We start from the raw sequence: 27,376 nt of genomic DNA, 5'->3' as shown, positions 1-27,376 counted from the left end.
TCAGCATTTGTTTCAAATCATTACTGGTTTCTGCTAGTAGTATGGTATCATCTGCATATCTTAATTTTTTGATATTTCTCTCTCCAATTTTCACACCTCCTTCATCTTGGTCCAGTCCTGCTTTCCGTATGATATGTTCTGTGTATAGATTAAACAAATAGGGTGATAAAATACACCCCTGTCTCACACCCTTTCCGATGAGGAACCAATTGGTTTCTCCATATTCTGTCCTTACAGTAGCTTCTTGTCCAGAGTATACGTTGCGCATCAGGACAATCAGATGCTGTGGCACCCCCTTTTCTTTTAAAGCATTCCATAGTTTTTCATAATCTACACAGTCAAAGGCTTTGCTGTAATCTATAAAGCACAGGGTGATTTCCTTCTGAAATTCCTTGGTCCGTTCCATTATCCAACGTATGTTTGCGATATGATCTCTGGTGCCTCTTCCTTTTCTAAATCCAGCTTAGACATCTGGCATTCCTTGCTTCATATATGGTAAGACCCTTTGTTGTAGAATCTTGAGCATTACTTTACTTGTATGGGATATTAAGGCAGTAGTTCAATAATTACTGCATTCCCTGAGATCCCCTTTCTTTGGAATTCAGATGTATATTGAACACTTCCAGTCTGTGGGCCATTGTTTTCTTTTCCATATTTGTTGACAAATTGTTGTCAAACATTGGACAGATTCAGTCTCAGTAGCTTGTAGCAACTGTATTGGTATGCCATCTGTTCCTGGTGATTTGTTTCTTCCAAGCATTTTAAGAGCAGTCTCCTCACAGTCTAACATTTCTGGTTCTTCATCATACGGTTCTTCTGTGAATGAATCTGTCATCCTTGCATCTCTTTTATAGAGTTCTTCAGTGTATTGCTTCCATCTTCCTTTTATTTCATCTCAGTCAATCAGTGTGGTCCCCTGTTTGATAATTCATCATCCCTACTCTTGGTTTAAATTTCCCTTTAATTTATCTAATCTTTCTTGTTCTACCCTTTTTGCTGTCCTCTTCTATTTCTATACAATAACTATTGTAATAGTTCTCTTTGACCCTACGTACTACTCACTGTATTGTTGCATTTAGGGTTCTAACCATGTTTCTATCTCCTCCTGCTTTTATTTTCCTTCTCTCTTTAACCATTTTAAGAGTTTCTTCAGTCATCCATTGAGGTCTTTCTCTCTTTTTAACTAGGGGCATTGTCTTCTTGTATTCTTCCCTGATAATGTCTGTGACTTCACTCCATAGTTCTTCTGGTTCTCTGTCAACTAAGTTTAAAGCCTCAAATCTGTTCCTTATTTGATCTTTATATTCTTCTGGGAAAGTATGGAACTCCTCCATCTTCTGCTACCTATTATATAATCAATTTGATTCCTATCTTGACCATTTGTTGATGTCCACGTGTACAGTCTTGTTAGTTGCTCAAAAATGTGTTTGCAAGAAACAAATTATTGGCTTCACAGAATTCAGTAAGCCTTTGTCCTACTTCATTTCTATCTCCTAATCCTCATTTTCCCACAATCCCTAGTTCTTCCCTGTTCCTTACTTTTGCATTCCAGTCCCCCATGATTATCAGAACATCTTGTTTTGGTGTGTGATCAATTTCTTCCTATACTTCTGTGTAAAAATTTTCCAATTCCTCTTCTTCTATGTTTGCCGTTGGAGAATAGACTTGGATGATGGTTATGTTAATAGTTTCCCATTAAATCTCATTTATATCAGTCACTCAGACCTTGCATTGTAGCTCCTAATTGCTTTTGCTACATCACTTCTCACTATTAAAGCAACCCCATTTCTTCTTAATTTCTTATTTTCTGCATAAAATATTTTGTAGTTGCCTGGCTGAAAATGTCCCATTCCCCTCCATTTTAATTCACTCACACCCAGTATTGTAATGTTAATACATTCCATTTCTAGCTTGACAATTTCTAACTTTCCTTGGTTCATGCTTCTCATGTTCCATGTTCCTATGTGTACGTCATACAACTCCGGACTTTCCTTTTGCATCTATGTTCATCAGCCTCTGGACTTCCTTTTGGCTTTGACCCAGCTGTGTCATTAGTCACAGCGCTACTCGTACTTGTCCTTTCTTCTTCCCCAATCGCTCATTGAGTGCCTTCTGACCTGGGGGCCTCATCTTCCAGCATTATCTCATGTTGCATTTTGGATACTCTGTTTCATGGTAAGAGGTATTCAGAGGTGGTTTACCATTGCCTTCCTCTGAGTTTGGATGCATCTTAGTCTGGTGTCTCAGTTTTGACCATTCCGCCATGGGTGCCCCTGCTAGGAGTCTAGCCTGTTGGTCTAGACTCCTGACGGCATTGCTCTCAGCTTCTTTAACACTCAAACCCCCTCACCACATTAAGGTGTGCATCTTAGAGGAGGTGGTGATCCTTACTTCCTTCATATTCCTGTTCAAAACCCATCTGCTTCCTGTCCATCTGCTCCCACGGGTGGTACATGCCCTGGTCTCCTCTCGCTTAGACTACTGCAATGCGCTCTACGTTGGGTTACCCTTGAAAACAGTCCGGAAACTACAGCTGGTACAGAATGCGGCGGCACGTTTAATTAAGAACAGCCGTCGCCGTGATCACATCACTCCGGTGTTAGAAGATCTACACTGGTTACCAGTTGTCTACCGGGCCCAATTCAAGGTGTTGGTATTAATCGTTAAAGCCCTATACGGTTTCGGCCCAGTTTATCTGAAGGAGCGCCTCCAGCATCACCAAATATGCCGCCTGACGAGATCAGCCACACAAGACCTTCCCTCGGTCCCACCAGTTAGAACAGCTAGGCTGGTGCGGACCAGAAAGAGGGCATTTTCGATTGTGGCCCCCACCCTCTGGAATTCCCTGCCCTATGACCTCCGCCATGCCCCCTCCCTGCCAAGTTTCTGCCGCGCCCCCTCCCTGCCAAGTTTCCGCCGCGCCTTGAAAACCTGGCTATTTAGGCGGGCATACAAGCTTCCTGGGGTGGGCTAGTCTTATCTTGTTATAGTTGTGGGTGGTTTTAGCTCATTATAGTTGAGGTTTTTTGGGTTATCTGTTGGTATTTTATGTGTTGTATTTTATCCTATGATGTACGTTGCCTAGAGTGGCCGTTAACCCGGCCAGATAGGCGACTCAGAAATAAAATATTTATTTATTTATTTATCTTTTCCATTATGGCTATGGTGCAAGCCTCTAGTTCCTGTTGCTCACTGCAACTAAGAACCCATAAATGAAGCAATTGCATATTATTTATCCCTACTTCCACTTCCCTCCTCTTCCTTTGTTTTTTCCCTTGTGTTAAATTTTAGATGGTAAGATCCTCTGGGGCAAGGACTTCTCCTTTTGTGTTATGTAAAGTGCAATGCACACCTAAGATGCTGTAATATTCTTAGTATATTTATTACATCTTAATATACTAGAACAATTATGTAATATGTTTTTAGTCTTTGGAATTTTGTTATATGTGTGGTATTGATATGTGATTTTATTATATTGTATTTTAAATTTATGCTGTTCACTGCCCAGAGAGCCGTTGGCTGTGGGCAGTATAGAAATTGAATAAAATAATAATAATAATAATAATATATTGATATTGTAGTAATGTTTCTATGAATGGGAGCTTATTCCTCATCTTATTCCTCATGAAACAGAACCTGTGAATTCTTTAATGGGAAAGCTTCACAGCTTTCATTCTGTGAGGGGGGAAAGGAGTAATAAGCTCGCAATCACAAAACAATATTATTGTTAATAACAATATAGTTGCCATCTGTGTGCTAAGCATCAGGTTTTGCCCCTGGAAATAAACTACATTTTACAGAAGTAAAGCTTAACAGAAATGAAGAGAGGGCATTCTCTTCTGTCCTGTCCTCTCTTAACGCTTTGGTACTTTTTTTTGCTTCTTAGCAATTTGGATATATATGTCTTCATCAGCTCCAACCTCCCCACCTACCCCTTCTTCCTATTTCTTTCTATTTATTTAGATCCTTATTTAACTTACTGAAGCTTTCTGATACAATTAGTACATGATGCTCTGCAGATTCCTCATTCTTACATGCCATAGGATTGGGGGTGTCAATATGAACAGCTCTCCTTTTTACCCACTACCAGTAGTAACTGGGCAGAACGATCCAACAGAGGCATCCTCTGCATTCCTACATTATACAGCCACGAATTGAGAGTTCAAAGTGTAAAAAGACAGAAAAAGACCGGGGAAAAACAGACCCCTTTTGGACTTTTTTCTGTCAGAGTTAATTCGTTGAAATTAATTAAAAATCAGCTGTGCTGACAGAGTGTGTTCAGTAATCCTATTACTGACCTTGCCCCATACTCTGACCTTCATCTTCTGCAGTTTAAAAGTTAAAAAAATGCCTAGCTGATTTTTAATTAATTTGAGAAATTTAGCATTGAACTTAATGATAATGTTGGACATGCTCAGTAAGAACCAATCAGTGTTTGTCAGTGTTCTAAAAGCCAGACTCACAGTTGCTTCGCTTAGCTAATCAGAGGGCCACACCTTTATTTCACTTTAGACAGTCATGGCTTCCCCCAAAGATCCTGGGAAGTGTAGTTTGTGAAAGGGGCTGAGAGGAGACTCCTATTCCCCTGACAGAGCTCCAGCGGCCAGAGTGGTTTAACAGTCAGCCGTTCTGACTGAAGGTCTGTGAGGGGAATAGGGCATCTCCTAGAAACTCTTACACCCTTCACTAACTACACTTCCCAGGGTTCTTTTGGAAAAGCCATGACTGTCTAAAGCAAAATAAATGTCTGGTGTGGATGTGGCCAGGCACAGCTTTGGTTTAAATTTGGGTGGGAGGCTACATGTGCCTGCTGTAGAATAAAAAGGTGAGGGAAACGCTGAAAAGCAATGATACTGTTCACAATGTTTTCCTTTTGGAAAGGAAAGGGGCTTCCCCTCTGCGCAGTGCCCACCCACCCATCTCCTCCCCTCCCTGCCCTCCTTCTCCCTTCCCCTGCCCCTCCCCCAGGTCAGTTTCACCTGTCCTAAACATGATTGCACAGAAATAAATCCCATGAACTCAAAAAGTATGCAAATGATGAAACCCACCCTCCCTTCTCCTCCCTCCTATCCCCTTCTTCTTGCCCTTTTCCTCCCCTTCCTTTGCCCCTCCTTCCCCCTCCCCTTCCAATCCCTTCCGCCGCTGCCTCCCATCCATGGTCAGTTTTGCCTGTCTTAACCATGACTGCATGGGAGTAAATTCCATTGAACTCAAGCCTGCAAATGATAAAACCTGCCCTGCTCTCCTCCTTCCTCCCATCACCTCCCTTTTGCCCCTACCCTTCCAATCCCCTCCTTTCCCCTCCTCCTCCCTTCCCCTTCCCCCTCCCCCTCTCCCCCATGGTCAGTTTTACCTATCCTAACCATGATTACATGGGTGTAAATCCCATTGAACTCAATAAGCATGCAAATGATCAGACCTGCCTTTCCCCTCCTTCCCCTCTCCTCTCCCTTCTTCCTCTTCCCCTGCCCACTCCAGCCCTCCCTCCCTCCCCAATTCTTCCAAGCTACACAGGAAGTGGATTGGACTGTGAAAGACCAACCCAAATTGTCTTTGCATTTTGACAAATTTGTAGGGCAGTCCAATATCTCAGAGAGGAGGTCAGATCTCCTGCTCCCCTGGTGCATTCCCTATAGCTGCCCAATATCCCTGCTTTTTAAAGTTTGATAGAAATATCTGTTGGCTATAGGTACATTCTTAAACCACAAGGGTTTTTGCCTGTTAGTGAATTAAAGTCTAACGTAAGAGAGGGAGAAGCGTTTTCACGTGTTCCCCTTTTCCTGCTGTAGCCTTGTGTGTGCACACACTTGCACACCCTTAAGAATCTGTTCCAGAGAGTTGGGAGACCACAGAGCAGAGGCACAGGGGGCTGCAGAGGAAGAGAGCAAGCAATGAAAAACACCTTCTCTTACATTAGCCGACACCTCCACTGGATCAAAAGCCATTCTACTCATGAATTGTATTTATGGCAAGGAGTCAGCTGTGTCCTAATGTCTGAAGTGAAGTAAAGGAAAATGGGTAAAACGTTTGGTCACAGAGCAAAGTTTAATATTTTTCCTATATGTTGGTTGTAGCTTTTATAGAAGAAAATCTGTGTCAAAAGTATATAAATACTTTTATATATCTCATTTCAGTAGATCATTTCAGAACACTTTGTAAACATCAATTAACACTTGACACAAGTGTGAAAATGTTATATTTGTAATGAGAAGCTGAGATGTGAAGAGACATTTGTCTAAGAGGTCACTGAATGAATCAATAGCAAAGGAAGAAAAAGCACCCAGAACATTTGAGATCTTTTTATTCATAACCATCAGACATCCTTTTGTATCACATGAATTTTAATTATGGCAGGAATTGTTCAGGATATTCTGCAGGTTTTAAAACTTGATTACCTACGTTCACCTTCTTTCATTGTAATCTTGAGAACTACAAATATTAACACAAACCAAGGACTGTGGCCAAGTCCACGACATTTCTTATTTTACTGCTAATCTAGTATACGATTTACAATGAATGTCCGAACTTTGCTGAATATTGGCATTCTGTCCTTAGACAACCCAGATTAATTCTGTGAGTGTCCCATTCTCAAAAATGGGAGATGCACCAGTGAATATTAACAGGCACCTTTATGTGCTTCTCAGCATAGACTTGTATATGTTCCAAAAGTGGGGAAATATATCTTATTTTTTAGCATTCACATAATTCAGCTGGGGTTATCACCGTTCCTGTGTGAATTTCTGCATTTGCCCTACATCCACACTTTGTGGTATGGGAGAAGGAAACCGTACTGCAGGAAATCATTCAGGCAGTGACCCCTCAGTAGTACAACATTTCTCCTCCAAAAGATAAGACCAGCACAAACCTCAGCTATTATTAAGCCTTAAATATTTCACATTAAAAGGAATTTATTTGTATCCAACTTAAAATAAAAATATATCTTTAAAAAAAATGTACTGCCTTCAAGTCGATTCTGACTTATGGCGACCCTATGAATAGGGTTTTCATGAGGCTGAGAGGCAGTGACTGGCCCAAGGTCACCCAGTGAGCTTCATGGCTGTGTGGGGATTCGAACCCTGGTCTCCCAGGTCGTAGTCCAACACCTTAACGACTACACCGAAATAAAAGTCCTCTTAGCTTTTTATACAGGTACAGCTTAAAAGTCTATTTCACCATAGCTTCATGCCTGTGCAAAGAAGCAGTGTGACATCTCCACTTTTTGTATATACTTGTTAAGCATTCCTGATTAAATTATTGTACTGATACCTCCCACTTCTATTGCTCTAGCATTATGTTACAAAAGAGAGATCTATTGGCAAATCACTTTGAAAGTTTTGAGTTCCAGATGTCTAGATTGCAGGATCCCAGTCAAATCAACCTTGATTTATTTATTTATTTTTGGATTATATCCGGACCTTCCTCCCAGCACGAGCCCAGGGCGGCAAACAAAAGCACTAAAAACACTTTAAAACATCATAAAAACAGACTTTAAAATACATTAAAACAAAACATCTTTAAAAACATTTTTAAAAAGCTTTCAAGATATCTTTAATAAAAAGGTTAAAAACATATTACATATACATATAACACAGACGCAGAATGGGATACGATCTCAACTTAAAAGGCTTGTTGAAAGAGGAAGGTCTTCAATAGGTGCCGAAAAGATAACAGAGATAGCGCCTGTCTAATATATAAGGGGAGGGAATTCCACAGGGTAGGTGCCGCCACACTAAAGGTCCGCTTCTTTCAGCAGTGGGGTGACATGTTAGCGATACCCTGCCCCAGTGAGCAGTCTCACAGCCGCATATTGCACCAGTTGCAGCTTCCGGCCCAACCTCAAGGGCAGCCCAACATAGAGCACATTACAGTAATCCAGCCTTGAGGTTACCAGTGTGTGGCAACAGTGGTCAGGCTATCCTGGTCCAGAAACGGCCGCAGCTGTCTTACCAGCTGAAGCTGGTAAAAGGCACTCCTAGCCACTGAGGTCACCTGGGCCTCTAGCGACAAAGATGGATCCAGGAGCACCCCCAGACTATGGACCTGCTCTTTAAGAGGGAGTATGACCCCATCCAAAGCAGGCAACTGACCAATTATCCAAACTCGGGAACCACCAACCCACAGTGCCTCCGTCTTGCTAGGATTCAGACTCAGTTTATTGGCCCTCATCCAGCCCACCACCGAGTCCAGGCAGCGGTCCAGGGCTTGCACAGCCTCTCCCAATTCAGATGTTACAGAGAAATAGAGCTGGGCATCAACAGTGTACTGCTGACACCTCGCCCCAAATCTCCTGATGACTGCTCCCAAGGGCTTCATATAGATGTTAAATAGCATGAGGGACAAGATGGTACCCTGCAGCACCCCACAGCACAACTGCCAGGGGGCCAACAGACAATCGCCCAATGCTATTCTCTGAAAATGACCTTATTTATTTATTTATTTCATTTATATACCACCCCATAGTCAAAGCTCTCTGGGCGGTTTACAGCAATTAAAAACATTAAAAACAAATATACCAATTTTAAAACACAAAAACAATTTTAAAAAACAATTTAAAAGCACATGCTAAAATGCCTGGGAGAAGAGGAAAGTCTTGACCTGGCACTGAAAAGATAACAGTGTTGGTGCCAGGTGCCCCCCATCGCCACAAAGCCCATTCCATAATTTGGAAGGCCCTCTCATTGCCAGCCTCCGAGCTTCCCTCAGAGTAGGCACCCAGAGGAGGGCCTTAGATGTTGAGCGCAGTATACGGGTGGGTTCATGTTGGGAGAGGCGTTCCTCCACCTTGGAGATAGGATCGGAACCACTGTAAAACAGTGCCTCCAATAGCCATCTCACCAAGTCGGCCCAGAAGGATACCATGCTCAATAGTATCAAAAGCTGCTGAGAGATCAAGTAAGGGTAACAAGGTCGCACTCCCCCTGTGTGATGTGACGCAGTGACTGCGAACATGAGCTTGGAAGTCCTGGGTTCAGCTCTGTTAATGGATTTAGGCAAGCCACTCTTTTCTCAGCCTTAGCCCCAATCAGTGTGAAAATATTAATGCTGAGCTATTTCACAAGCCTTTTAAAATCATGTGTGTGAAGTACCTTAGGCTGCAATCCTGTACAGTCTGACCTAAGAAGACATCTCATTTAACTAGGATTACTCTGTTAAACACTCAAAAAGCTCTGTATACATGCTTATGTATTTATTTATTTATTACTGCTACCATCACCACCATGTGCAAGCATTCATTTGCTTATATAGGCACTAATAGGCAAAAAAAACCTTACGGTTTAAGAATGTACCTATAGCCCACAGATATTTCTATCAAACTTTAAAAAACAGGGAAATTGGGCAGCTATAGTGAATGCACCAGGGGAGCAGGAGACCTGACCTCCTCTCTGAGATACTGCCCTACAAAAATTTGGGTTGGTCTTTCACAGTCCAATCCACTTCCTGTGTAGCTTGCAAGAATTTGGTAACATGTGCCTCTGAGCATATGGTGAGTGGTGGCAATACCTGCCACATCCAAAGATAGACAATTATATTTTTGTATGTTTGTTGTTCTTCTTACTTTGCTTCTTTCCTTTGTTACTGATGTTTCTACAGAGATCTAATCTAGAAAATTTTATTTCCCTCATTATTCATCCTAGAAATCTGTGTCAAATTTATTTTTATTAATTTCAATGCCTTTTTATTGGTCAATGTCATATGGCTGCGACAATGGACTGGATGAGAACTAACAAACTGAGACTCAATCCTGACAAGACTGAGATGCTGTTGGTGGATGGTTTCTCTGATCGGATGGTGGATATATACCCTGTCCTGGATGGGGTTACACTCCCCCTAAAGGAACAGGTGCGTAGTCTGGGAGTCATCTTAGACTCTTCCCTCACACTTGAGGCTCATGTAGCCTCGGTGGCCCGGAATGCGTTCGACCAACTTCGGTTGGTAGCCCAGCTACGTCCCTATCTGAGTAAGGAGGACCTCTCATCAGTGGTACATGCTATGGTAACCTCGCGTCTGGGCTACTGCAATGCGCTTTACGTAGGGCTACCTTTGAAGACGATTCGGAAGCTACAGCTAGTGCAAAATGCGGCGGCCAGACTGCTAACAAGAACTAAGCGGTCTGAGCATATAACACCTGTGCTAGCCCGTTTGCACTGGCTTCCAATATGCTTCCGGGCCAGATTCAAAGTGTTGGTACTTACCTATAAAGCCTTATACGGCGCGGGACCACGATATCTGTCGGAACGCCTCTCCCGATATGAACCGGCCCATACACTACGGTCTACTACGAAGGCCCTCCTCCGTGTTCCGACTCATAGGGAAGCCCGGAGAGTGGTGACAAGATCTAGGGCCTTCTCAGTGGTGGCCCCCAAACTATGGAATGGTCTCCCTGAGGAGGTGCGCCTGGCGCCGACACTATCATCTTTTCGGCGCCAGGTTAAAACCTTTCTCTTCTCTGAGGCATTTTAATTCCTGTTAATTCTAAATTATTATATTTTGATTTTAGACTGTACAGTTTTGTGTACAGTTTTGTGTTATTTTTATTGTATTTTTAATGTTCACCGCCCAGAGAGCTGTTGCTAGTCGGGCGGTATATAAGCTTAAATAAATAAATAAATAAATAAATGGTGAAGATAGCCTTTTGTGTTTCAAATTGGAGGTTATGTTCTATTTCTATTTTGGGTGCATTAACAGTTGAATCTGAAACTGCAGTTTGATGTAAAATCAGACGGATTACAATATGTTGCTACTTCAGCAATGACTAGCTGTTGGAAAACAGAGGATGCATGTTTTCAGTCTGCTATGTTTAAACCACTTCATTTAAGGCAAGGTGGGCATGGTCAATTAAAAACATAGAGCACACCTAGAATTTTGCTAGAATATATTTCACCTCCCACTGTTTTATCTTGTGCAAACTGAGACATTCCTGAGGTCCACTGGAGACTATTCTGCAGGCGTCAGGCACATGTTACCAAATTATTCCAAGCTACACAGCAAGTAGATTGGACTGTGAAAGACCATCCCAAATTGTGTAGTTAGTGAAGGGTGCTGAGAGTTGCTAGGAGACACCGTGTTCCCCTCACATACCTTCAATCAGAGTGGCTGACTGTTAAACCAGTCTGGCCACTGGAGCTCCCTTAGTGGAACAGGAGTCTCTTCTCAGCACCCTTCACAAACTACACTTCCCAGAATTCTCTGAGGGAAGCCATGACTGTCTCGCATGAAATCAAAGTCTGGTGTGGGTGTGGTCCCCTGATTAGTTAAGCAGCTGTGAGTCTGGCTTTTAGAGCTCTGACAGTTGGTTGTTACTGAGCATGCCCTGCATTATCATAGGGTGCCAGCCAAAATGTCTTAAATTAATTAAAAATCAACCAGGCATTTGTTTAACTTTGAAACTGTAGAAGATGAAGGTCAGAGTATGGGGCAAGGTCAGTAATAGGATTACAGGTACTCTGTGAACATGGCTGATTTTTAATGAATTTCAACAGATTATGAGAACTCAGAGAGAAAAGTCCAAAAGGGCTCTGGGGTTTTTTGAACTCTCAATTCTCTCTGACTGTTTTATGTATCACCATGAAAATTGAGAGGGTTGTTAAGCAAGCGTTTCTGAGTTCAGGACTATAAGTTTTGTAAGGTTTTGTTTTGAAGTGAGCTTATGGGAAGCATCAGAATGGCATGGGGGGTATTTTCAATTTAACATTGCGGAATGTGAAAAATCCATGCTGGCTATAGTATACAGCCACTGTTGTGGCTGTATGATTACACATTTACATGTAAGAATTTTTGTAAGGATTTTCTAGAAGGGAGGAAGTAATTTGTACTACAGTCTGTTAGAACTGCCACAAACCAGGTCCAAGACATAACATGCCTTGGACTGTTTTCACAAGTGACTCTGAACCCTTGTTTGAATTTTCTACATCTAAAAATCAATTAAAGAACTTAAATTGACAAAAAGTTAGACTTGATTTTTGAATGGCTGTCTTACATTTTGTATTGACATCATTCACAAGTAATTTGTTTGACACTGAAAGCCAATTTGGAAGACTATAACCCTATGTACACTTATTTGGTAGTAAGCCCAATTGAACTCAGTAGGGCTTTGTCTGAGTGGAGAGGCATATGATCACACTGTTTATGTCATTTCGAAATGGCTTTTATTTAATAGATACAATTCTATATTTGAATAAATCCAGCGTCAATGGAAAGGTTTATTAGTGCTTATAATAGTTCATTGGCGCTATCCACTTGTAAGATAGTAGTAGGGAATTTCAGTAGATATTTCCTCTCACCTTCTAATTCTGTAATGAATGTATAATGCCAGTGGAAATCAATAGCATTGTTTTATTTATTCTGGGTTGCAACCAGAGTATGCAAATATGGGTAGAATGTGGCAGCTGACCTAATTCAGGCATTGGCCTGGTTCTTGGTTTAAATGGTGAGGTGCAGTTGCCAAGCCTGGCTTGCAGAGTTTATCAATTCTCTGGTTGTGTGCGGCCAGGATAGGTTTTGCCAGAATTAATGTTATTCCCCCCCCCACTGTGGCAGCCACAGTATAATCTTACTATGTGATTACATGACAGTCATCATCATCATCATTATTATTAATTAGATTTTTATCCCGCCCTTCCTCTAGCAGGAGCCCAAGGCGGAAAATACAATGCGGGATCAATTTTTTTTCTTGGCTTAAATACATATTCTTGTAGTATGTCAGTATATCTGACTGAGATCTTAAATATCCATTATTAAACACATGTCAGGAAGGAATTTTCTTGTGACCAGCCATGGAGGTCTTGCTGGGTCACAAGGCAGTATATAAATCTAACAATAAGTAAAGAGAGAAGGAAAAATGCTCAGTGCATTTATTTATTTATAGTATTTTAATGCCGTCCCATAACCTAAAGTCCTCTGGGCAGCTTATTATCTCTATAAAGTAATAATGCCCATTAGATGACTCTCTGACCATTTTGACACTTGTGTTTGGCAGTTTCTTTCTCGGAAAAATAACATCCAAAATAACTCTTGAAAACAATGTTCACTTCTGGGTCAGAATCCATTGCATGTGCAGGGGGGTGTCATCCATTTCCCCCTCCAGTGGAAGCCCCTTATACTCTAGAGCACCTCTCTAACTTTGAGAGCAGCGCTTTAGAGCTTGTGGGGTGCTGCAACTGAAAGGAAACTAAACTGTCCTTGTGCATGTGTGGCAGACTGCTCATGGTCCTTTGGGTTCTAACAATGATATTTCATTAATTTTTGCCGAAATCTGGAGGTATATTTTTAGATTTTATGGCGTTTTTATTATCTCGAAAGTCCATGACAGAGAAGTTGAGGCTTATCATTGAGTTACACTCTCTTGTGTAAGTACATATAAGTATATTTGTTTTTTTTATACAGGGAGAAACACTGAAGAAGAAGAAGCTATGATGCAAGAATGGTTCATGTTGGTCAATAAGAAAAATGCCTTAATAAGAAGGATGAATCAGCTCTCCCTGCTGTGAGTATATATATATTGATTTACCAACATTGCCCTTCTGCTTCTTTTCTGTAGGACCAGAGTTTTTATCTGTCAAGTAACTCATTTTTTTCCAGCAGTTCAGAAACTTTTAAAGTATACAGTTATATAAGAATAATGCCCTGATCCTAAATTCAGAACATGAAAACGAATGGTACTGATATTCACATAATCAGCCTTAATCAAAACATTCACAGATGCCTTTGCATGTTATGGATCCAGACCTAATTCACAGACATATCAGCATTGAATTGAATGGGGAAACTACTTGCAATCAGAAGAACTCTGTGCAAATCACCTGTGCAGTATTGCCTATAACCTAGATCAAGACACATCTATTTAGGATTGGGGGGGGAAGGCAGAGGGGCATGGAAAGCAGATAAGTTTCATATGTTTTTGTTACGAAGAGTAAATGAATAAATTGCATTAGGGAAATACGCAAATGACTTTCACTTCAATTAAATTGCATGCTAGAAATGTGACAATCAGGGAAAGCGTGCTATTTAGAAATGGCTTCAGGGGAGCAGGTAGTGCAAGTGACTTGCGCCTTCTGTTCTTCTTTGTAATCTCTGAAGTGGGCCTTTTTATCGACCTCTGCCAGATGCAGAAGCTGGTGATGCCGGACAGTGCAGGGAATCTGGCTCAGAGGTAAACATCAGGAGTATTCATCATAGGCTAAATCGAATGTTCCATTAGCACAAGGATTTTTTCTGGCACAATGGAATGTTCTCCCCTTCTCTCCTCCCCCACGGCCCCTAAATCTGTTATGGAGGTATCCCCAACCCTTCAGAATACATTTGGGGACAACATAGAGTAAGCGAAGGTGGGAAATCCCCTTGAAGTTGAAGCAATTCCGCTAGTGCAAGGATTTAGTTTAATATTGCCCAAAGTTTCTGTTCAGACATTACAAAGAATATAGGAAGCTGTCTTATATCAGAGGAGATTATTTGTCCTGTTAGACCAGTATTGCCTACTCTGACTGAAAGTGATTTTTTGGAATCTCAGGAACATTTACATGCAAAGCACAAGAAAACACTTTAAGTTCTTGCCACACATATACACACACACTTTGGCTCAGTTCAGATAATCATTTGAGCACTAGAAACTAGCATGCAGCAAAATTGTTCCTCCTCTCCCAGTTTGCAGCTTAGTTTCTGACTATGTCCAAACCAGAGAACTCTGGCTTAATGCCAGTTAACAAGCCAGGATAATAAGTCAGGCTCTGATCTAGAGCTACGAAGGAATACTCAGCCCCAACACTTTTTCCCAGCTTCATACATCACAGCCCAAATGATTGTCTGAACTGGTCCATTGCCTGCCCTCTGACAGCAGTGCCAGTTGATGCAGGAACAGAAGAGCTTTTGAGTAAACTTGAGATGAATCTGTGTTGCCACAGGGAACGGAGAGCAATCCTCATTTGAAGGTTCATAAGGCCTTTTCAAAAAGAATGCATCTCTGGCAGAAAGGAAGACCTCCATTAACATCACCATCATCACCATGGTTTATTTGCATGCTGTCTTTCCATCATAATCTATGCTCAAGGCGGCTCACAACATGAAAAAATTACATAATTCACTGTTACAAAACAAAATTCAAAATATTCACACCATAAGTTAAAGAAACATCTCATTAAGAAATATACAATAAATTGAAACAATATACATAATTCATAATAAGGTCCAACAATAAATATAAAATCAATTTTACAAATAGCAAAAATAACTACTTCTAGAATTAAGTTTTGACCCAAACAAAAGCACCTAAACAACACCCCACAGTCAAGATGGCCTCTGACATTATTTTGAGGTACATATTCCACTGTACATGTATCTTGTCCATGATGTGTAGGAATGAATGTGTATTACTATACAGCAGTATTAGGTAGATTGCTCCTTTTGATATTTAAAGTACCATACCATATTCATTTAGCAATATGCCATTACAAACATAGATCATTCAAAGCTGAGACACAAATTTAGCTCTTAAATTCCTAGCTGCCAGGGCAAATAAGGAAACACGCAATGAGATATCTATTTCTTTGTCCAATAACAAAAAACACACACACAAACTCACTGGGTAAAACAAAAATTTTCCTACGACTAAATTCAGACAGATATTTCTCACGAGGATCTTTACATAAAGGACACTGGGTAACATAATGAACGACATCATCTGTAGCTGTTTTACAAAACACACAAAACCGGTGTTCTAAGGGAAGTTTTTTATAACAACCATCAACAAAGGCAGAAGGCATGACAGATATTTAAAGTAGCCAGGCCCATTATGGCACTTTCTCCAGTTCTCCTTTATTAGATGATTACCTTCAAGATTTGCTTATTTCCAAAAAGGCTATTCTCTGCCCTAGAAACCCTGCCCCTTATATATGGAGATATATGGAGGCTGCCTGTGGCTACTGAATAGTCAGGGTGCTATTCTCTGAGGGCAAGTGCTTAAAGGCATTCAGTGACAAAAGGTTGCAGAACCAAGATATGGTCAATCCAGTTTCAAATTTAAGCCCTGAATACTTACATTACCAAATAAAAATGCATACATAATTCTTCCACTGTCATATTAATTACCTGTATCCGTTTATCTTCTTCTTCAACATATTAAGTTTATTTTACATCTAATGATTCCATACATCTATTGACTCTGAAGGCATTGCAGGGTAAAATTTTGGATAACTAGAAGTTTGCTTATTTACATCATCTCCATTCACTCTAAAGCACTACAACAGCAGTTCTACTGATCACCTGAAATAGTGCAAGAGATTAAACATGGTGTGGCAGGAGGGAATTAAAAATTACCAGGTTTTCTGTCTAACTCAAAATCTGATATCCTGGAGCTTTGCTGATTCTGTGGTGTGTAATAGAACCTGTGCTTTTGGTTCTTGTCTTTAATAAAGGAAACCTATTATGTCCAATGGGCCACAGTATTCAAGAACGGGGGCAGTGCTTTAAAATAAGTGGACCCTCTTAGAGTAAGGAAAAGCTGGCAACACTAATTCTTAAGAAGGCTTTGTTCTTGTGTATCATTTGTTTAGAGTAGTTTAACCCTAAAGAGAAAAGTCAGTTATGAGTCTGAAAGATCAATGTAAATTAAAGGTTCCTTTAAGTGTTTAATGATTTAGTCATTAACATATTGATGAACTTTTCCAACTTGCCTAGGGAAAAGGAACATGACCTAGAAAGGCGGTACGAACTGTTGAACAGGGAACTAAGAGCAATGCTTGCCATTGAAGGTAAGAAATGTTTTGAAAGTTTAGATTGCTGTCTGTGTAAGTGTTCTGCTTTTAGATAGAACTGAAAAATACTGTGTGACCACCTCTAGACCAATTATGAACTTTTCAAAATATTGACCTGAATAAACAAGGACACACAGTTTGTCTTAAAATGAATTTGAAATTGAAATAGTGCAGGCAGGGTAGGTTTGCTTCCCTACATTATTTTTTTAAGTTAAAGTGACATAAGTTTTGACACAACACTAGTTTTGCCTCAGTGCAAAATGGAGGAAATGACACATGAGATTCATTATTTCTACATCTTAAACATTGGTTAGAAACAGTACTTCTATAGAAAGAATAGACCTTATCCATCTTCATTATAAAAATATCATGCACATGTCACGTAAGATATTTCATCAGACAAAATAACAGCAGTACTGCAACCTTTTGGACATATTTTCTTCAATCTCTGTAGCTTTCTGAGAGGTCAATCACTTCACCTGAATGAAAACTCCTGAACAGATTGACATAGGGGATAAATTAAACAATTGCTTCTTCATAATGCTTTTTAAAAATTGTACAATAATCCAATGAATGATTTAATAAAAGTAAACATCCAGATAGGTTAAACTACTGTTTTACCTTATTTTGATATTTAAATATGCCAAGTTTTTTTATAAAGCTGCTCTACTTATACCTTTCAGGCACACATTCTGTCTTTGCAGTTCAAAGATGTTTGCTTAAAAGTTAATCCTCTGGGCTCTGTAAAATGGACCTTTTGTCTAATCAATGCAAATTGATTTTGCTATTCTATATTGACCTCTTAACCCTTTGACTGTCCATGGTAATTTCTTTCTTCACCTGATAAGGTACCTGATCCATAATAAATCAATTCTAATTAGTTCAGAGACATCACTGAAAGCAAGAGTTTGTGAGGAAAAGGCATGAGGTGTCAGGTAGCTTTCTAATCCATCTCTTTGTCGTTTCTTGACAAAACTTAAGAATTACAGGAATCCTGAATAAAATCTAAACTCAGAAACATGTTCATTGCTTTGTAAAGAGGATTTTGACAGCTACAATAAGAAAATGTTCACAAGGAAATAAAACTTTGGGCCCAGAAAACTAGAAAGTGTCCTTTTGGAGACCTGTACATCTTAAGGCTTCGGAGCTTCTTAAGCAAAAGTTAGTTTTTGAATGATGTAAAGCATGTTTATGCAGGCCTGAAAATAGCAAAACACATTCTGCCATTTAAAAATCTGTATTGGACACATGATTACAATAATAAAATTATTCTTTATTGTGTTTCATCTGATTTAACAGATTAACAGTCCAGCAGTTGTTAATGTTTTCACTGGGTTATTCATCTGCAACATAAATGTAGTATGGACCCAGTTTGGACATTACACAAAGCCAAACTATGGTTAAACATGAACAAGCAAGCATGCAGATACTTAGAGCAAAAATTGCAACCACTTTGCTCCTCCTCAGATCCTGTTGCTGCCACTCTACCCAGAACCAAACCATAGTGTTACATGCAGTCCTGGGCTTGTAGTTTGTCTCCCCCAAACAAACCATAAGTGGTAAGCCAAGAACAAACCTTGGCTACAGGTCATGGTTTGTGTGAAGCTAAGCAATACAATTGATCCACTCTTGGATCAGCGCAACCAGAGTAACCACACACTTCCTCGTCCACAGTAAACCACAGTTTGGCTTAGCAGTCCATAGACTATATGTTTTTATTTTAAAAAAGGAATGCCCCACTTTGTGATGAACTTCCTCCACAAAGCAGCTTACATTTTCCAATAAGAACCAACTCTATCAGACAATAAAATAGAAAAATACAAAACATACTGCATCTTAAACTATAAACCTTCATAAAAGGTGAAATACAGAAATAGAACATAAAGCACAATAAACTCATAAAACAGTATTAAAACAAAAAACAAGAATTTAAAACTGCAGAAATAAAATAGACTAATGTTAAGAAAAAAGCTTTCAACAAACGTCAAAACAACAAAGTTGGGGCTTGCTTCACTTCTAAAGCAAAGGAATGCCAGATAACTAGTGCCACAGCATTAAAAGCACAGGTTCAAGTCACAGCATGCTTTTCTGCAAGGATGTGTGGTACCATGAACAGATCTAAGTGACCAAAGTGGGATGTAGGGAAGAGGCAGCTTTGTGACATTGTGCTATTAGAGTAGTTGGTGCACTTCACCCTAAACTGAAGCAAGTCTTACCAACTGCTCTAATAGTGATTCCATGTTCTCTTCATTCAAAACTGAACACAACTACAGAGGGAACACTGGTGGCATGGAGTGCTTTATTTATACATGTGGTTTTATTTTCATGGAATTTTTCACCCCACTGTATGGATATCCATGGAACCTTTATGAACTCTCTCAGATAGCCTTATTTTAGGCTCTGCAGGTATAAATAAGATGTGTTTCCAACTACAGATGCTGTCTTACTTGTTTTCAATGGGATGCACATTCCCATTCTTAAACCACCACATGCACACCCAGCTAGCTGACACAAAAGTCTTGTGAATGAGACCAGAGCTATTAATGAAGCACAGAAATTACAAATATGTTTGAAATCTTACTTGTAATGTTCATGTAAATATTCTGTTCCTTTTCATATTTTATTTAAGGTTTGTTGAAAATATTAACAACCACAAAAAGGAAGAGCCCATTGCACTTTAGGAGGGTTAATCCCTGAAAGACTGCCTATAAATAAATAAATCTGTAGCAGTCCTACTTTTGGGGAAAAAATTTAAAGTTACGTTACATGAATGAAAATGGCAGGGTCTCAAATCAGCTAGGTGATTTGTTAACACCTCATGTGCATTTGTAAAACATGAAGGAGAAATTGTTTGCCACTAATCTAAGGTTCATAACTATGTTGGGATATTTGTGGGAAGGATAGACAATTACTTTAAAGAAGTAATTCAAATTATGTTTACTGACTTTTTGAGGGAGATTGTCATTACTGCTTGAGAAAATCGTAAATTTACACATTTATATGTAAAAATTTCCAAACTCATTCACTTAGCTGGTTGATGGCCAGGCAAAAGGAGACTAGCAAAAGGTAGTGGCCTGCTTTTTAGAGATAAAGGCAGTATATTGGGCACCACCATCATTTTAGAGGTGCTGACATTCACAGTGAGATCCTATTCAGGTTTCCTTGGAAGTAAATCCCTTTTAATTCAGTGGTGCTTACCTCTCTGAGTATGCATAGGATTGCAGTCTCGGTGAACCTGTAAGCCAGTTATTAAAATTGAGGCGTTTGCAGTAGAACAGCATTTTGGAGGCCTTTCACACCGAATATACATACCTATCCAACTGTATTCTAGTTTACGTTTGGCCATAGATTATTCTTATTTTTACAAACAGTACTACTCATCTGAGCAAAAGCCACAGGTCAACATATAATCTGGTTATATACTAAAAGAAAAAAAGCCACATATTTCTTGATATGCTTTACATAAACCAGCAGAAAACCAATGCAGAAATCAGGTTATTTCATGAAACCCAGTATAAACACAGCAATCACCAGCTGCGGATTGAGGATCTTTGGGCTCCAGTTACCTTCTTGTATGCATTGCTCCTCTTGTTCAAATTTAATGCCTCCTTAGAACAGATAAAGTCCCTGTTTTGCACAGCTTAGGTGGGGTATGTGTTCATTTTTCTACCCAAGACATAGATCTCCTGTAGAATTTCGTACATCTTGATTCATTCTTGGATTCACGTTTGAAGGGGTGCTCTTCTTAAAAGGATTTATGCATAGGTTCACTGTTTTTGTAGTTATGGTTTATATGATAAGCTTTTTATATTTAGAATCAATATGTAATCCTGTGGAGAAGCTTATCCCCTAACACCCCATTTGTAAATCTATTTTAGCTTTGTTACACAGCGCTGCCACAGTATTCCATAGATTGATTAGGTTCAGCAGTAGAATCCTATCAAATGGCCTCCTCTGATGATGATGCAAACTCTTTCAGGATTGCTAGTTGACTGGAACTAAAGATAAGGCTTTGACTGCAATCCCCCAATGTGCTCTTTACAAAACTAGCATTAATTTTCATCAAAACTTCAAGGCAAGATTGAAGGGTTGTTGGGGGGTTTTACTACAGAATTTGGGTCGTTTTCAGTACAGTGTATTTCTGTTGAAATACTAATACCTGTTTTCTTTTCCCAAAGTCATTATCTCCATAAAAACCAAAGTAAACACCAACTGATTCAAAAATATGAAGCCCTGAATACTTTTGAAAATTTTTATTCAGTACACAATTTTGAAATCTATATATTTCTTTAAGAATTTTATATTGCCAAAGACTGAAGAATCAATACGCCAAAGTACTTAGATTTAAACTGATATACACCCCAGTTCTTAAACACATGCCTGTGGGAAGTAATCACATTAATTTCAAGGGAACATCTTTAGAATTGCAGCCCCAAAACCAGTACTTAACATAATGCATGTTGGGTCTAGGTGAGCCATTATCTGCAAATAAAAAAGGAACAGAGCAAGGTTTTTTAAACCCTGGAATGAATATAATTTCAATGTATTTTGCTTTTGCTGACCATATAAGGGTGCCAGCATATCAGGAGTAATAATAATAATCCAAATTATCCAAAGAACTCCTTGGAATCACACAAGCACCTTGCCTTAGCTCGTTGGAATGTTGGGTTATGATTTTTTTCATCCTTAAACAGCTGATATCTTTATCATATAACAAACTGCCCCTTGGGCAGGGGGCAAGGCCATTTTTTGAAATTAAATGTCTAAATCCCACTTCTTCACCGTGCTGGTTTCATAGAGGGTTTTTTGTTTGTTTGTGTTAAACTTGCTGTAGTAAAGTGGTGTGGTGAATTATTCTCTTTATTTGTAAACTTCAGAAATAACATAATAGAAGAACTCAAAGCCTAAATGTGTTCAGCTGAATTCAACAAGACCTGTTTCCACATAAATGCATTTAAATGTGAGCAAAAAATGTCGAGGCTCTGATATTTAGCAATTACTATTTTAAAAAATGTCCCATGGAAAGCAATGGGACTTGCACCTTCTTTATTTTAGATCTTTTGGTATAATAGAAAATATGATCAGCAGGATTACTGCTATTATTCACAAACTAGGCTGGAATAAGGAAGATTGACCACAGGACTGACATTGTTGGCCAATATCTACTTTTGCTTATGCTTCATAAAATACCCGACAACCAAGCAAGGTTGTTTGACAGAGGTTGTTTCCACATATAACAGTGGTTAGAACTCTTTACTTGGTTTTTGCATTTTGGAAACAGAAATCAGCATGCATATCAGCATTTTATGCAAAACAATTATTCCTCCAAACTGGAGATTAGGGTGGTATCAATGGAAACGTCAAGCTTACACTCTCAGTTGGCAAGAAAAAGAGCTACAGAAGTGTGTATGTCTTTGTAGTAGTATATTTAACTGGTCAAAATTACAACAAAACCAAGTTTGGTTATCAGCCATTTTAATTAACAACCTTTAACAGCACAATCCTGTTGATTGCATGTTGACTCAGAATTCCCACTAAGTTCAGTAGAGCTTACTCCTTACTAAGTGTGTTTAGGATTACAGCACAAGTATCTTGTGATTGATTTTCCTATAAAAGAAACTATTGTAAGCAAACACCCCTTGTTCCAATCCTAAATATCATTACTCGGAAAATGTATCTCATTGGAATCCATAGGATTTATTTCAAACAGTATGTTTGGGACTCTTTAATGTATCATTTTTGTACAACGGTTATATTTAAACCAGAGATGACAGCTGTTCTTGCTTTATTTTGCAGCTGTGAATATATGCATTCAAATGTAAGATCTCAACAAATTATGAGTGGTTAAGGAATTGTGTATTTAAAAAAGGTGAGGAGGAGCTAGAGCCTTCTAGATTTCTGGTGCTAACTAAATGTTGAAAAGTAGGTGCATCATTAGTAGTAGAGATCTACTGTTGGACATCATATAAATGCTGTTATTGAATAAATAATAAATAGTGGTAACAATTTTATACTGAGAACTTCATTAGGGTCTTCTCTTGTAAGTGCAGTGCCTAGGATATAGTGCTTACAGATATATTCGTTGTTTTCTCTGTGTGAGGGAGTATATTTTCTCTATGTGCCTGTTAGTGTGCATATACTATGTATATTGGAAAGGCAATTTAAAGAAAGGGTTACACATTCCTGGCTTTTTAGAGCTGTTCTAACCTTTATTGGATGAGGCTGCATCTAATTTTTAATTTGTAAATACAAGACTGAATTCACTCTAGCACCACTTGCTTTCATAAAGCTTCTGAACAGTTTGCTGCCTTGAATAAATTTTGCTTTGGAGGGGGGTCAGGGGGATTTGAACCAGCACATTCTTGTGTGGTTTGTGAAGATTCACATGGTAACCATTGGTGTTCATTGTTAGGTTTATCTGAATAAGCACCAGCCATGTGAGTTTTAACATGATTGCCCAGGGCAATGGAGAGAGAAGAGAGAAATCCAAAAGGGTTGCACTGTCTTGCCTTGGGTGTGTGTGTGTGTCTATGTCTGTGTTTGAAAGTTGATAGAGGAGGGGACGCTACATGAGTCAGAAGCTATGGAGTTTTCTTTTAAAGCTGGTGTCCTGTTTCCCTCCTGCTTCTCATTCGTTCTGCTATCTCCTTCAACATCTACTTCTCCTTCTTTTCATTGTTTACCTTCCTAATGAGGGAGGTGGGACAGACTGGTGGTTGATTGACAGATACAGGCCCTTGCAGTCTGGCCTGGGGAGCAGTTGGTTTAGACTGCTTGAGGAGGGCTCCAGTGTCAAAGCTGACCTTTTTAATGAAACACTGCCTTATGAGAAGATGCATCACCAAAAGGAAAGACCTATGTGAGAGAACCTCTCTCCTTCTGTAACATCTCAAAATAACAAATTAAAGCAAAACTGAACGAGTGAAAGAAATTAGCATGATGTGTACTCCACTTTTTTAAAAACTTCAGCAACCAAATTTGGAATTGTTTCCTGGATAAAGACTTAAGATTCAGCTTTACACAAGCTGCCTAACAGTCTGAACTACTCTGGAGGAAGCTGTGTAACACTGTCTAGCAGATGTGTTTTTACCTCAAAGAAAAAGGCTAATTATCTGATACCCACTTTTAAAGTTATTCTGAAGCATCTGGTGCCCAGTGTGAGGCATTTCCAACTGCTAAGATGTACCAAGAAAGAAATTAGCAAAGAATAGACTATTTGGAGGGGAGAGTAAGTTACAGTGAGATTAAGAAAGATGTTTTTGTGTTTGCTTTGACTGGGGCGGGGTGTCTGTAATTTTTCCTGTTTCAGATACAAATCTCTACACACACATGGTAAGGGAATGGGGGGTTGCCTAGACAGTCTGAAATATAAAATGGGCACATAAATGCAAATAATCAAGTTTCCTAATTTCAATACAGTGAGCTAGAAAATAGATTCCATTCCACTCCATGCAGGTCTGTGCTCATACAATAACTTGGAATTAGGAGGTTTTTTTATATTACGCCAGAATTTAATGTTGGAAAATACAAAAGTATTGGATCTGATTTATCAGTCTTCCTACCCTCTCCCATCAAGCATTTGACACTTAAGTCAAAGGAGAGACTTGGTAGTTTAAAGTTACACAAATCCATAAGAATGTGAAATGAAATGGTCCCTGCAAAGGAACAGGCTCTATAGTTGAGGCCAAAGATCTACCACTGATTTGTTTAGATCATATGTATATTTAGCTTTCAAAGCATACAGTTCTGGATTTCCTTCTTTTCTTTTCAGACTGGCAAAAGACCGAAGCCCAGAAGAGGCGAGAACAGCTTTTGCTGGATGAACTTGTTATTCTTGTTAATAAACGTGATGCACTGGTCAGAGATTTAGATGCCCAAGAAAAACAGTAAGTTTTGTATCTTGGCCAGCATCTCTAATAGAACTGTGTTTTTCCTGCATGATAGCCTTGTTTCATCTAGTACCATTCGAGAAGGAAGACTCTGATGAATGTTCAATAATCCAATGCTGAGGCAATTCAGTTTGTAGAGATTCCATGCAGTTTGGAATCTGGTAATGACTGTCCTCCTAGTTCTCACCCACCCAATCAGATGGCACGCCCTGGCCCCTAAAGTGAGCGGTGTTTCGGGTGTGAATTTCTTTGAGGTTCTGTACAGGAGCTATTGCGTCAAATAGGACTTTATTGCATAAATAGGACTTTATCAGGAAAACTGATGACAATTGTGTTTGGTTTTCCAGGGCTGAAGAAGAAGATGAGCATTTGGAAAGGACTCTTGAGCAAAATAAAGGAAAGATGGCCAAGAAAGAAGAGAAATGTGTCCTTCAGTAACTGGCTTTCATGGGGAAAGATACTGTAATGTTTTATAGTCTAAACCTCACATTTTGGAAGTACTGACACCAAGACTAGAAAAACAAAATCAGAAATAATACACTTTGGAAAATGTTGACACCTTACCTTTGGCTAGACCAGCTTTAACCTGAATTGTTTTTCTGATTCTCCACGCTGCCCCCCCCATCTCACCCTGGCCTTTCCCTTCAAGCAATATTACTTTAAAACTACATTTCCCCCAGGATTTACTTGCAGGCTTAGATAATTTTTTTACATTGTTTTAAATAAGTTTGCACCCAAATGTTGTAGCAATACCAGGGTTGTTTGAGAAGGGGGGAAATCTTGGCCTTTAACATTTTGTTGAAATAACTTTAAAATACATTCTTCTATGTAATAGTATTGCAGAGGAGGAGAGAAGACAAAAATAATTTTAATTATTTCATCTAGTCCTGCCAGGTGTAATATTTAATATGCTGCCTAAAATTTTATCGCTAGAATATACTCAGACCATTTATTACAATGTGCTATATTTACCAATGTTTATTTCAGCAGCAGTTTTACATTTTTATTTTAAGTAAAATTTATTATCTTCCTGATGTGTTCAAAGAGCAGGGGTTTTTTAACCTATGCCTTGCAAAAACCTTGTGATCTGAAGAACTGATTGTAATGAAAAGGTTAACTGAAGTGTGATCAGTTTACAAAAAAATCTTCTTTAGAAGCAATTCCATTTTTATTAATTATTTATTTATCTCTTCGTTTAGTTCCCTTCTCTTCATTTTGTCTGACCTCTGCATTCTGGCTCCACAATGCTGTTAATATTTATTCTGTATCCATCAGGGACCTATCTTGCCATTATTTGCAAAATCCCCTTGCAAGTTAATATATCCTTCCCTAGCATCCTACTCATTTTTGTGGAAACTGTTATGTTTATTTATTACAAAGCTGAGTTATGTATAAATTTTCAATAAAGCTGGATCTTTCTTACCATAACTGTGGTGTTCTACTTTTCTACAAAATCTTTTTTTTTAAATCCTGATGTTTCTCAGATGCTTTGGTGGCATCATTCTCTAGTTATGATTGTCACACAATATCTGTGCAAAATGAAATGAATCTATTTTTACACAGTTTGTATTCACCTTTCTGAGAAATGTTGAATAAAAAACGGGAACAAGCAGAGAGGGGTGTTCTATCTTTTTTAAGTTTCCCAGTTCTTAATATTATTGCACCAGTTTGTTAGAGAAGTTTCAAAGGAAAAGTTTTATACACAAAGATTTGCCTTCAAACAGCTTCTACTAATCTGTTACTGAAAGTTTGTATAAGTTCCACATTTTAACCTAATAACTTTATGTTCAATGCTGTCCTCTGCATTTTTAGTCAGCAAAAAATCCCCCCTGAATTCAGGGAGGTAGCATAGGAGTGCAGAGTTCTACCTAAGGAGCCAGGCTTTTCTACCAGTAGAGATTGGAGGCATTTAAAAAAAATTAAGTTACTTTTACAGAATTCCCCATTTTTTAGTATTACACCTGCAGCCCATGCTCTGCCACTGCTACAGTGAAGGGTATTTTCAACTATAATAGAAGACAGGCCATTTGTGTCATTTCAGTCTGAGCTGAATTTGCTGATCAAGAAATTGTGCAAATTGTGGTGTGCTTTAAAAAATATTTTAAATAATAAAAAAAATCGTTTGGTATGGGAAAAGTTTTTAACGGAGTAGATGCTGGTCTTACAAATATGGTTGTTGATTCTGCTTTCCACGGTAAGCGCAGGTGATCAATCAATGTAAACTCATGGCGATGGGAGGGGGAGAGAGTAGAATGAGCTTCCCGGATGGGGGGGCGCTTGTATTGGGAGGAAGGGAGTACAGAAAGCGGCGCAAGGTGAATCCCCGATATGTTACAAAATCCACATCGTGAATAATCCGGTTAAATGATAACAAGTGCCAGTGTGAATACGGGGGACCTGCGCCTTGTGATGTATCCATAATGGGAATCGCTTTCTGAGGGCGTTCATATGCTAAATGAATTAAACCTCTTATCTTCGTCGACTACTGGATGAAATTCGGGCCCGAATCTGTCCCTCTTGTTCTCCCTTCCACCCTCCCTCGATACCTTTTTCTCCTCCCCCTTTTCAAATCTTTCTTCCTCCCCCCCCCCACTATACACGATCTTCTCTCCCTCCTCCCTCCTCAAGTTTTCTCCTCGCCATCCTGCAAAGCTGACAAATTCCGCCGTCTGCCTTTAAAAGCCGCTGTTAATTTGGGCCGAGGGAGAAAGGAGTGGGGAGACCTTTTCGTTGTTTGCTAGA

At 39.3% G+C, this 27,376-nt stretch overlaps 1 protein-coding gene across 5 annotated transcripts in view; it reads left to right on the top strand.

Moving 5' to 3' along the window:
• Nucleotides 1-26,174, top strand: part of EHBP1 (EH domain binding protein 1) — a 400,871-nt gene extending 374,697 nt beyond the window's left edge. For 3 of the 5 annotated variants that reach the window (XM_061622278.1, XM_061622277.1, XM_061622276.1), the window contains exons 21-24: nucleotides 13,384-13,483; nucleotides 16,669-16,742; nucleotides 24,517-24,631; nucleotides 24,982-26,174. In XM_061622278.1, coding sequence (XP_061478262.1) covers nucleotides 13,384-13,483; nucleotides 16,669-16,742; nucleotides 24,517-24,631; nucleotides 24,982-25,072 — 380 coding nt within the window. In that variant the 3' untranslated portion in view covers nucleotides 25,073-26,174. The remainder of the gene's footprint in view (nucleotides 1-13,383; nucleotides 13,484-16,668; nucleotides 16,743-24,516; nucleotides 24,632-24,981) is intronic. The other 2 variants (XM_061622280.1, XM_061622279.1) reach the window with 2 other exon arrangements.
• The last annotated feature ends 1,202 nt before the right edge of the window (nucleotides 26,175-27,376 follow it).

This window comes from Rhineura floridana, chromosome 4, assembly GCF_030035675.1.
Source record: "Rhineura floridana isolate rRhiFlo1 chromosome 4, rRhiFlo1.hap2, whole genome shotgun sequence".
Classification (NCBI taxonomy): Eukaryota; Metazoa; Chordata; class Lepidosauria; order Squamata; family Rhineuridae; genus Rhineura; species Rhineura floridana.
This window is presented reverse-complemented; position numbering and strand designations above follow the sequence as displayed.